Consider the following 12,366-nt stretch of genomic DNA (forward strand, 5'->3'; position numbering starts at 1 on the left):
TATGTGATTATCTATCTCTCTATCTATCTAAATGTATATTTACAGAGAGGGAAAAAGAAAGAAACTGAAAGACACAGAGAGAAGAGACAAGAGTCTGTTTTGTCCTTGATTTCAAGGTCATGGATATATCTAGTGGAACTTAACACCAACTATTTTAATGTTACCTTTTGAATATCACCGAGTATATCATTAAAGGATTTAGGTGACTTGAGATCAAATCTCAGGTCAGAAGCAACCTTCTGCATGAGGTCTTTCTGATCCCTGCTACTGCTTGCTAATACCTCCCTGCATCCTCACCAAAATTACTCTATTTTGCATATTCCTAAACAGATGTATATATTGTCTCCCCTGATAGAACATAGATTCCTTGAAGATAGGAAATACTTTGTCTTTGTATTTCTTTCACCCAGTACATAGGAATTGTTTAATGAATTCTTATTGATTGGCCAAAGGAAAATATTTCACACATTTTTTTCCAGGTGTAATCTGTTATCTGAAGTAGAAAAGTAATAAATAAATGTCCAAGACATTTTTACAAATGTACATCTTGAAGATACTATTAAATAGACAAGACATTTAATCTTAATCTCTTAGGATGTCATATCCCTTAACAATAAACATCTTTAAATGACTTAAATATAGTCTTACCAAATTCCTCTTGCCCTAAAGCAAAGACATGGGTCATGTTGAAATTTATAGATTCACCACCATAAATTATCAGTCTGTCTCTGAGTTATTTTAAATTCAAAGACCAGCCAATAATGGGTTTTATCAGAAGAAACCAAGTTCATGTCAATGTCAGAGAAAGGTACACTTCTTCAAACTAGAGATGCATTAGGGGAATATGTCTTCTGAAGACTCTACACATTAAAGGATTATGAGACAAAATATAGTCCTTTCTATTTCTTCCCCCATCAAGGATGTGTAAATAAGGCCATGGCACTTTTAAAAGATACTTTAAGGCATGGACATAGCCTTAATTTTATAATCAATTTTCAGTTTCTCCTCTTGCCTAGGCTGTTTGTTAGCTGAAACCAAGATTGATGAGGAATGACTAAAAATAGATGGAATTAGATGACATATGAGAGAGGAACATGAGAGTCTCTTCGGTTTACATTTTTCTGGGAGATCAGTGCCATGAAAGACCTTGTCCAGTCCAGGTACTTCCCTTTTATTATCCTTTTCTTTCATGTCTCTCTCTCTCTCTCTCTCTCTCTCTCTCTCTCTCTCTCTCTCTCTCTCTCTCTCTCCCTCCCTCCCTCCCTCCCTCTCTCCTTCCCTCCCTCCCTCCTTCCCTCCCTCCCATTCCCCTCTCCCCTCCTTCTTTTCTCTTTCTCCCCCCACCACCAGCTTTAGAGAAAGTTAGAAAATCACCTGGCTGGAGTTCCCTGTACATGTCTCCTGAATATCACAGTCATTCACTGCTTCCCTGCATATAGTTCCCATAGGTTGAAACTAAAAGAAGCAAAAGGGGAAAAAAGGGAGGATAAGGTTGAAAATTCCTGGAAATATTCAGTGCAAATACTGATAGAATTGCTGAACAACTTTATTTCACATATCAAAACAGAGATGTCTTAGTTACTCTTTGGAGAAAATTACTTTTATGCCACTACTATGAAGCTCTGTGAAAGTCAGAGAAGTTTTGAGTCAAAGACTGTTGTAATAGTCTTTTAAAACAAGTTTCTTTTCCAGACTGTATGAATATTTTATGTATTTTATAGCTATAACTGAGATTTCTTTGTCTGTAACATAAGCATTTCAGAGGAATCTGATGGTCAGAGGTGGCCCAGAGTTTGATCGTGGAGATAAGTGAGTCGCATGACTACATGGATAGAAGGTGGAGCTTGAGGTCAGGAAGACCTAAATTTAAATCTGTCCTCAGACATTTAGCAGCTATATGATTCTGGCAAGTTACTTAATCTCTGCTTGTCTCAGTTTCCTCAATTATAAAATGTGAATAATAATCAAGGGCTGATGTAAAGTTGAAATGAGTTATTTGTAAAGTACTCAGTATAGAAAATAGATATTTGCTCCTTTCTATTCTAGGACTCTCATTTTAGGAAGGAAATCAATAAACTGGAAAACACATGGAGAAAAGTGAAGTGAAGACCATCAACTGGAATGGTTGAAATACCTGAGAAAATTTAGTCCAGAGAAGACTTACGGGAGATATGATATCTGTCTTGAAGAATCTTCAAAAGGGTATCAAGTGGAAGAACGACTCTGTTTACTTTCCTTGGGTCAAGGACAGAGCTAAACCCAGTGGTTGGAAGCTATAGGGAGGTTAATTCTCAAAAGGGCTGCCCTAATAAGATGATGGCTAACCAGCCACTTTTGGGGGATGTCATGGGGAAGATTCTTGCTTTAATTATTAGTTGAATTTGGATGACAATTAAGTTTATTCCAACTCTGTGATCCATTCTCTGCAGAACCCAAGTTCAAATCTTTGTTCCAGTGCTTAGGAGCTCTGTAACCCTGGGCAATGCCAATGAGCCTCTTTGATCATCAATTTCCTTACCTGGAAAATGAGGACAATATTAATGGGAAAGGGAAGAATGAGAATATACTGTCTATTATGTCTAAGGCACTATGTGAAGAGCTTTTTAAAATATTTTTATCATTTGATTGTCAAGATGTTCTGAAAGGCAGATGCTATCTTTATCCTCATTTTACAGCAGAAGAAACTGAGGCAAAAAGAGCTTAAGAGACCTGCCTAACTAGTAGGTATCTGAGGCCAGATTTGAACTTAGGTCTTCCTCAGTTCCATCCATTGTCTATCAGCTGCCTCCTCAAATACTACTTTATCCATTTCCTTGGATGGACTTGTGTATATGTTCACAAGCTCTAAATACAGAAGGAACTCAGAGGCAATCTAGTTTAACCCCATCACCTTATAGTTGAGGAGAGTGAGATCTAGAGTTTAAGAGCTTTGTCCAAGGTCACATAATAATGATAAAAGGTGAGATCTGAATACAGATCTTCAGACTTTAAAGCCAGTGTTTTTCACTTCTCTTACACTATCTTTCCTACAGATGTCTTATTTGCTGACAACAGAGTATGGGGCTAGCTGTGACTTTATTACATTTTCAAAATCATTTTATAACAGGGTTTTATGGGAGAGTTATAGTTGCTCCCCTGTTTGGTGTTTTTTTTTTTATGTTTTACAGCTCGAGTCCTGAAATGATTTTATCACTGAAATCACAATTCTGTAAATTAAAGAGGTGAATTTTAAAAACAGCAATAAACGACTTCTCTGTAGCTGGGATGATTAAAGCAAAGAAAATTGAAGACAAGGAACCCAGATCATGTAATGAACAGGAAATCAAGCTGGAGGTCTCCAGCTTCCTGGCCTCATTTAGTGATGTATAGACCAAGTATATATAAGGGCTGCAATCTCCAGAAAATACATTAATGTCCATATTTCTGACTGGGATGTATTTCTACCTTATTTGTATGGTTCATGTCTAACAGAATCTCTTGGCTTTTATAGGGAATGTTAAAGAACTTGAGATCTCTGCTGTCTTAGCAGCAGACAGAAAAGCTATTGCCATTAGCCCTAAAAAATTGCTCAAAAGTCCTAGTGCTGGTCTTAGTCCTAGATTTCAAAGGTCCTCCACCCAATGGAGAGTCAATCCACACTTTTTATTAAATGATCTGTGGTGTAGATAGCATGATACTAGATTCTGCAGCACAATAGAAAAATATAAAACCATAGATTGGTTCATAATTTATGAAAAAACGGTTATAAGGGTACAAGGACAAGGATGCAAGGCAAGCAAATTAACTTTAGTAGTAGGCTTCAGGGAGCAAAATGGTGGTCAAGGAAGTATTACAGGTTCAAGTTGGGAAGGCTTGCCCTCAAAAAGCATACATTCTACTGAGAGAGAAAGCATGAACATATACAAAAACATGAGAGAAGTGAAAGTCTTTTCCTAAGTTAGACTGAATATCTATTTTCTTATGATTTGGGACCAGATCCCTATGTTTGCTAGGGATGAAGCCTGGAAACCTTCCTTTCCCCATCATCCTTGGCTATTATCTACTTTGAATTTCTTGGAAATTTAAAGCATTACCTTTCACTTATGCTATTTAATCATTTTATGAATTTTTCTTATCTCCCCAAAGAAATTAGAAACCTCATAAAGGGCAGGACCATTTCTCTAATCTCTTTTGGGTATTTTTATATTTTGTTATTCTTGGAATTTGAAATGATTTTTATCACAAAAGGAACAACTATATAAATCAAAGAAGTGAATAAAATAAACCCTTAAAATGTACTATGCAGGCAGGCAGATTATAGGAAAGAGGATAAGAATTACTGAGCTCAGACCACTTAGTTCCCAGGCTGAAAGAAAAATTTCACTGTGGGGAAAAAAAAAGTAATGCAGTCTAATGGGGAAAAAAAACACTGAGAGGCAGCTAGGTGGTGCAGAGGATAGAGCATGGGCCCTGGAGTCAGGAGTATTTGGGTTCAAATCTGATTTCAGACACTTAATAATTACCTAGCTGTAAGGCACTTAACCCCATTTGCCTTGCAAAAATCTAAAAAAAAACCCCACTGAATTTAAAATTTGAAGTACCAATCTGAAATGAGATGTTCTATTTCCTACACCTTTGGTTAGGATATTTCCAAATTCTAGACTCAGTTTCCTCATTTGGAAACTGAGAAAGTTGGAGTTAATGATCTCTAATATCTAGCTCTAAATTTTATATTCAATCACGTTTATATTCAATTCCCCCTCTTCATTTCGTCTAAGATAGGAATTTTTAAAAAGTGTCAGTGTAAAAATGGAAGAGTCCTTTGACACCATCTCAGTCAAGAGCTTTTTCTCTTCTTTATCACCATCACACTGGCCCTCTTCTCCTCATGTTTGGACTACTGCAATAACTGCAAGCTGGTCTATCTTCTCATCTCTTCCTCATTCCAATTCCTAAATGCAGGTTTAGCCATGTCACTCCCCTATTCATTAAACACCCATGGCTCCCTATTTCCACCAGGATCAAAGAAAAAAAATTCACTGACATTCAAAGACTTCCATAAACCAGTCCCCTACTATCTTTCCATCTTCCTTACTCTCCACCATATTACTCTTCTGTTCAGATACACTAACATCTTTGCTGTTCCATAAAAAAGACGCTCCCATCTCTTGGTTCTGGACATTTTGTGAACTGTTTTCCATGGAATGCTTGGAATGTTCTCCCTCCTCATCTCTGCCATCTGGCTTCTCTGCTTTCCCTATTTATGTTTTTTTCCCAGGTTCTACAGGAAGCCCTTCCCAGCCCTTCAATTATTATGTCTTCTCTCTGTATTTTTGTATATGACTCGTTTGTTCATAGTTATTTGCATTATGCCAGCACTACTAGCTTGTAAGTTCCTTGAGGGAAAGGACTGTCTTTTGCCTCTTATTGTATTCCCAGGGCTTTATCACAGATTGTGGTGCTTAGCAGGTCCATAAAGAATATTTATGAATGGACTGACTATTTTACAGCTGAGGAAACAGGTGATGAGAAGTTCAATAATTTGGCTATGGTCACAAAGAGAAGTTAGCAGTAGAGCTGGGATATGGATATAGTTCCAAAGGAAGGAAAAGAGAACAAAAAGTGGGAAGGAAGAAGGACCAAATAAATACTAGTTTCCATTTATATACAAGAGGGATGAATAAGACTGAATTTCATACATTCCATTGACTATTATTCTCATCTTCTTCATGATCTGGGGTGAAATAGTCACCTCCTGACAGTTGGCTAAGAATTAGCTATTCTATCTCATACCTTGCACTTTTTGCAGCAGAGACCATCACTGCACTGTGAATCTTCTGTCAAGGTGCACTTCTTACAGCAATCCGCTCCTTCCTGAGCACATTCCTGAGAGGCAGAATCATTCAGGAAGACAATGCATGAATAAGATAGGTGTCTCATTCCTCAATTAAATTTACTCAATTTCTCTCTCTCAAATGATCATCTTTTCATGAGAAATCCAAACAGCTTCTCTGGGCAAAGCCATACTAAACATTCTCTATATTTCTCCATCCTAGTGCAAAAGGCAGGGGATTTCAGGGGTGTTTGGCCACCACCAAGTACTTACTGCTAGTGTGCCACAATCACATTCTTCTCCGGTCTCGATGAAGCCATTGCCACACTCAGGAGGATCTAATAACTGCAGGAAGGAAACCCAAACACTAAAAATCTTTCTCATAGGATCCAGGGAAATATGAAATTCAAACTCAATCATAAATGTGACTTTGGCACAGATGAACTCTGTCAATGACACACATTTGTACTGTGATTTTTTTAAGTGGGAGTACAATGGGAAAAGTACTTGATATAAAATCTACTGCTTTGGGTTTCAAATCCTCATGTTACTCTTTACTATCCATGTGATCTTAGGCTCATCGCTTTAATTCTTAACCATTTTAATTTCATCATTTGAAAAAAGAGGGAACTGGATAAAATAATTTCCTAGACCCTTTTCACTTTTAATCCTATGAATCTAGGACCATGAACTTTTTCTGTTTTCATTTCAGTTGTTATGTCTTTACGAGAGGCAGAAATATGGACCAAGGAGATTTGTTCATCTGAATTAGATGGTCCAATTATGACTTGAATTACACTGAATTAATACTTGGAATTTCTCCCACCCATGCCATTACAAATTTCAATACTAAATAGCTAAACATTTGTGATATTAACTTTTACCCCCATGGATTTGTTTCAGAAGAATAAAACTTAAGAGACTATTCAGACTAACCAAAAGTTCATTCCTTTGCTCTGTAAACAGACTAAGAACCTTTGAGAACTTAACTTCATAAAAATCTATATTCCTTATGTACCTGAGGCCAGTTACAACTTTTGTCCAATAGTTATTTATAATATAACTGATGGTCCTGACATTCATACAGAATCTTAAGCCTTGCAAGGCACTTTACATAGACTTTAACTCTCATTACAACCTTATAAATAGAATAAACATTATTATGACCTTTTCATAGAGGAAGAAACTGAGGCTCAGAGAGTTGAAGTAATTCTTGTTAATAAAATATTAGGACATAATAGAAAATAATCTATCAATAATCATTTAAACATCTATTGTATATTCGATGATGAAAATGAAATTATTCCCACTCCCAATGTAGTTAAGATCAATTAGGGGAGAAAAAATATGGATAGATAGATAGACAGAGAGATGGATAGAGATAGACAAACATAGATGATAGTTATATTATACACATTTATTATATACATATTAACATATACATATATACATGCATTTGTAAAATTCATAATTAAACATATACAAATATGCATATATATGTGTATTTATGAATTTTTGCAATTCAATGAGCTCCCAGGAAATTTCCTCTACTGTGTAGATTCACCTTCTCTACTACTTAGATTCTTTTTTCTTTAGTTTTTTTTTTTTTTGCAAGGCAATGGGGTTATGTGGCTTGCCCAAGGCCACACACCTAGGTAATTATTAAGTGTCTGAGGCCGGATTTGAACTCAGGTCCTCCTAACTACAGGGCTGGTGCTCTATCCACTGCGCCACCTAGCCGGCCCTACTACTCAGATTCTTAAGAGAGTTTCCTGGGGCACTTAGAGGTGAAAAGATTTGACCAGGAGCATGAGATCAGTTTAGATCAGAGGTGAGTCTGAGGTTCTCCTGCCTTCAAGGTCAGGTCTCTCTATGAACTGGAAATCAGGTCTGGCTAATCAATGAACAATATGCCAGCCAGGTTCAAGTGCAGAGCAATACCTAGGTTCCAAATCTGGCTTCTGATCCAAAATGGCAGCCTGACCCTGGCAGAGCTATTCCACTTCTCAGTGCCCAGGCAGCTCACTAAGATGCCAACATGTCCTGGTAGGGGAACTTCTTCACCAGGAACTACCAATGAAATCACATGTCTGCTCAATTAATGACCATGTATTATGTGTCAACTCTTTGCGCTGTGATAGAAACACCAAGACTGAAACAAACATTACTCTTGAATAGCTTATATTCCATCCAGACCATCATGCTACCAATCTGCTATAATATCTCTGCCATTATTATTTTGTTATTAAAATACTAGCTAACTTTTATTCTGTTGAACACATTTTACTTTCTTTGACATGGAGACAGGAAGAAAAGATGGGAATGATACATTTTTGTAAATAAAAATGAGGTGTTTTTTTTTAATTTACCAAGAATTCAACACATAACAAAGAGACAACAGGCATTCAATCACACTGGCTTTTCATAATTGCCCAGATCTAAGAATTTTGTACCCAGAGAGCCCATTCCCAATCTGCCTCCACAAATGAAGTAATTGTTCCTTATTTTTCATTCCAGGTTGAAAGTGACCCTCATAAGTGAGGCAGTTTTAAAAACCTGAAATGGCAAGTGATGTAGATGAAAGACAGATTTGTTCACTTGTTTTGAACTTCGGACAAAAGCTATTTCAGTAAAAAGCCCTCAGCCACTTTCACTGTTAAAAGCAGCTGTGGTTTCCTTTCAATATATTCCCTCACCTCCCTGAGGTTTTTGAAAGGGTTGGCTGTTTTGTAATCCATTGCGATACAGTTTCTAAATTCTCTAGTATAGGATACAGAATAAAAGAAGAAATGATTACTAGGCAGTTCCACACAGTGCCCTAAGCTAGAGGGGCTGAAACTTTAATTCACACAATTAGCTGGGAATTAAATTAACATGTAAATGTATCCAAAAAACTTGCTGAAAATAACTGGAACCACTTTTCCCCTATAATCAGTGACCACAGCAAATCTCTATGAGTTTAATAAACTATAGCCAAGAACATGGTGAAGAAAGTTCTCTACTCATTTCCTTCAAGAGATCTTGATTTCTAAATTAAAAAAAAAGTTTTGATAATGTAAAGTACTGGTAAGGCAGAGCAAGAATCCAGAGCCTTGTAGATACTCAAGACCCATCCTGCAAGGAGGTAAAACCCAAATCTGGTTATTAGGCACCAGGAAAAGCCTTGGCTGTAGAAGTAAATAAAGAAGGATGGACACACACACACACACACACACACATACACAAACACACACAAACACATGAGATGAAATGAAATGCTTACTTTTGGGGGTGGGGAGAAAATAAGGACATCTGAATAAGGATGCATTTGACATTTGATCTGAGAATCTACTTGCATCCCTTTGCCCAAATCTTGTTTGATTCTCCTCAAAGAGTTCATTTCATTGGTATTTTTAAATGAAAATATTAAAAACCACATGTTGAACACACATACACACAAACACACACACACGCACCTGGGAATACAAACTTAGGTGAGGTTGTTTTCCTGACTTAAACCTGTGTCAGCATTTATTCATATAAAACTAAGATGAAAATTTTCCAGAAAGTGAACTTTCTTGTCATAAGTTAAGAGGACAGTCCCAGTTCTAGGGCACAAAATTCAACTAGCTGATGCCCTTAGCATAGTATTTTCTTTGGATTCATTCCCAAATCCGGTCCAGGGCTTTTGCCCCTCATTCAGAAACCCCAGTTTAGCTTATAGAGATGATTCCATGTATTTCCCATTTTTTATCTCCCAAATTTAGGCTACAAACTATGCTATGGTTATTTGTCCAATAATTACCAACACTAAGATTGTTGTTTCCAAGCAGGTGCTGAGATAAATTGGTAGAAGGAACTTCCTCATTAAGAGTATCCTAAACCAGTAAAATCAAAGGCCCAACTGAAATCACCACCACCACCACCTCCCCACTACCTCCAACATCAGTACCAGTACCACCACCACCTCCCCACCTCCTCCCCCTCCACCACCACCACCATCACCTCCATCACCTCCATCAATACCTCTACCACCACCATCACCACCACCACCTCCCCACCTCCACTACCTCACCACTACCTCTCCATCTCTCCACCTCCTCCCCCTCCACCACCACCACCATCACCTCCATCACCTCCATCAATACCTCTACCACCACCATCACCACCACCACCTCCCCACCTCCACTACCTCACCACTACCTCTCCATCTCTCCACCTCCTCCTCCTCCACTACCACCACCACCAAATACAATAACAATAACAAGCAATCAGTAGTAGGAGTTCAGGATTCCCCCCCTTTTTTTCAAATCTTAGTCACTGCTGTCCTCTCATGTAGACAGATGAGTAAATAAATAGAGTTCTAGAGGCAAAGGCATCGTTTCTTCTACCTTCAGAATCATATTCCTAGGCCTTTGACGTGCAGTGACATCCAGTCAAATCCAAATGGGTCTTTGCCATCCCCTTACATTTGTGAACCCTTCTCAGGTTCTAGTTCCTTCTTCACATTATTCTAGATTCAGCTCCAGGATAAAAAGGAGAATATTAGTGTCTCACCTGGACAATGAGGAAATCTTTTATCTCTTAAGCCCTATTGTCTTTGAATATATGTTTCTGAAGCTATAGAAGGATAGAAAAATAAGTGTTATCTGTTCAGCATTGCACTCTGTGAGAGAAACTCATTTTATTACCTTTGATGGTTTATTGAAAAGGCAGGCTCCACCTCCATTATTTAAGAAGTCATGATATTCATCAACATTGCACTGAGAGAACTTTTTTGGGAGGTAATAGCTGGAAAGAAACAAGATAATCAGTACCTGGGCATCTGTGGTCTCCCTTGCTGGTAGTTATATTAGTACATTCTTCTTCAAAGTAGAAGAAAAAGACAACTTCCATTCATCCACATACATTTATTCAAGCCATACAAGCTATATTTGCATGGAAAAAAGTAGTTTAAGATTTCTTAAAAGTGTACATGAAAACCAAATGTGCTTCAGCAGAACCACCCCCTCCCATATACCCCAACCCAGAGGAGGCGGCTCACTTATTGCAGAGTAATCTTTCTTGAAAATTTTCATGTTACCTTGATGCCATTTGATAAAGGCTTGCAGTCAGAACACTTAGGACTAATTCTCATCCCTTTACAGTTCTGTAATTCTAAATTCTCATACATTCTTACAATGTGGGTATACCACATTGATCTCATAGCTTTATTCTCTTTAATTCTAATTCTTCTTTAAAACATGACCAACATAGAAATAAGTTAAACATGATTATATATATGTACAACCTAGATCAGATTGCTAGCTGTCATGGAGGGAGAAAGGGAAGGGAGAAAGGTAGAAAACTTGGAACTCAAAAGCTTACAAAAAGCTGAAAGTTGAAAACTAATTTTGCATGTAATTGGAAAAAAATAAAATCAAATTTAAAAAAATTTAAAAACAAAAACCAAAACAAGGAATTCCATCATCCAACTTCTTCCCTTTGCAAAGGTTGTCTCTTCACATCTAAAATATACTCGTTCCTTATCTGAACTTCTTAGATCCCTAAGTATCCTTCAAAATTCAGCACATATAACCATCAGAACTCTCTCAAATCTCAAATGACCCTATATACATTTACTTAGGGCAGACAGTTGGTACCATAGAGTATTGAGTGCTGAATCTGGAATCCTGAGTTCAAGTCTGATGTTAGGTACTTACATTTATTTAGGGCAGACAGCTGGTACCATAAAGTATTGAGTGCTGAATCTGGAATTCTGAGTTCAAATCTGAAGTTAGGTACTTACATAATTGAGTGGTAAAGCATACCCATGAAAGCAATATTTATTTTTCTCAATAATAATATATGAAAGTATAAAAAAAGAAATCATTTACCCTGGGTCTCCCATTATGCATCCAGACCAGGTGTCCTCACACTTACATTCATCTAAGAAAAACATAAATATGCATCTTAAGTAGATATATTATAGAGTTTTCTATTTTAAATATTTATATCTGATTTATTTTCATTCCTCATTGAAAAGTACTTTTATTCACTTTTTCTGACATGTCTACCTTATAAACAATATACAGTGACTCCCTCTCTTTAAATATGCCCCCACAATTTCAAAATCTAACTAAAATTGCACTCTAAAATTTTTTAAATTATTCTACTTTTCCTCTTTTTACATTTACATTATATTAAATTTACATTCAAAATGTCCTATTGAACCCTTTTTCATGAATAATATTAACTTTATTTTAAAATAAACAAGGCATGCATTCAGTTATAAGTTAAGTACTTAATGATTCCTAGTCTGTAGATATTTCCATTTTAGCTTTACAACTACAAATTTATTTTTAAAAAATATTATATGCTTTATGTTCATGCACCACATAGCTAGAATTATCCATTCATTTTTTTGAAAATTAGCAGGCTGACCTTAATTTACCCTTAAAGTTATCTCCATTGACTTCTACTATGAATTTTCAGTAGGGATTAGGATTGGGACAAGATCTATGACTCCATTAATAAAGAGAATTTCCAGATGAAAAAAACTTCCTGGGGCGGCTAGGTGGCATAGTGGATAAAGC

The 12,366-nt window shown here is 36.8% G+C and overlaps 1 protein-coding gene across 7 annotated transcripts in view; it reads right to left on the reverse strand.

Moving 5' to 3' along the window:
- The window catches only part of ADAM22 (ADAM metallopeptidase domain 22), a 91,546-nt gene that overhangs the window by 52,011 nt on the left and 27,169 nt on the right, over positions 1 to 12,366 (reverse strand). For all 7 annotated transcript variants that reach the window (XM_074192863.1, XM_074192862.1, XM_074192864.1 and 4 more), the window contains exons 10-14: positions 11,668 to 11,719; positions 10,483 to 10,582; positions 6,086 to 6,157; positions 5,773 to 5,865; positions 1,375 to 1,455 (exon numbers count right to left, since the gene is read on the reverse strand). In XM_074192863.1, coding sequence (XP_074048964.1) covers positions 1,375 to 1,455; positions 5,773 to 5,865; positions 6,086 to 6,157; positions 10,483 to 10,582; positions 11,668 to 11,719 — 398 coding nt within the window. The remainder of the gene's footprint in view (positions 1 to 1,374; positions 1,456 to 5,772; positions 5,866 to 6,085; positions 6,158 to 10,482; positions 10,583 to 11,667; positions 11,720 to 12,366) is intronic.

Source organism: Macrotis lagotis, chromosome 7 (genome assembly GCF_037893015.1).
Source record: "Macrotis lagotis isolate mMagLag1 chromosome 7, bilby.v1.9.chrom.fasta, whole genome shotgun sequence".
Classification (NCBI taxonomy): Eukaryota; Metazoa; Chordata; class Mammalia; order Peramelemorphia; family Peramelidae; genus Macrotis; species Macrotis lagotis.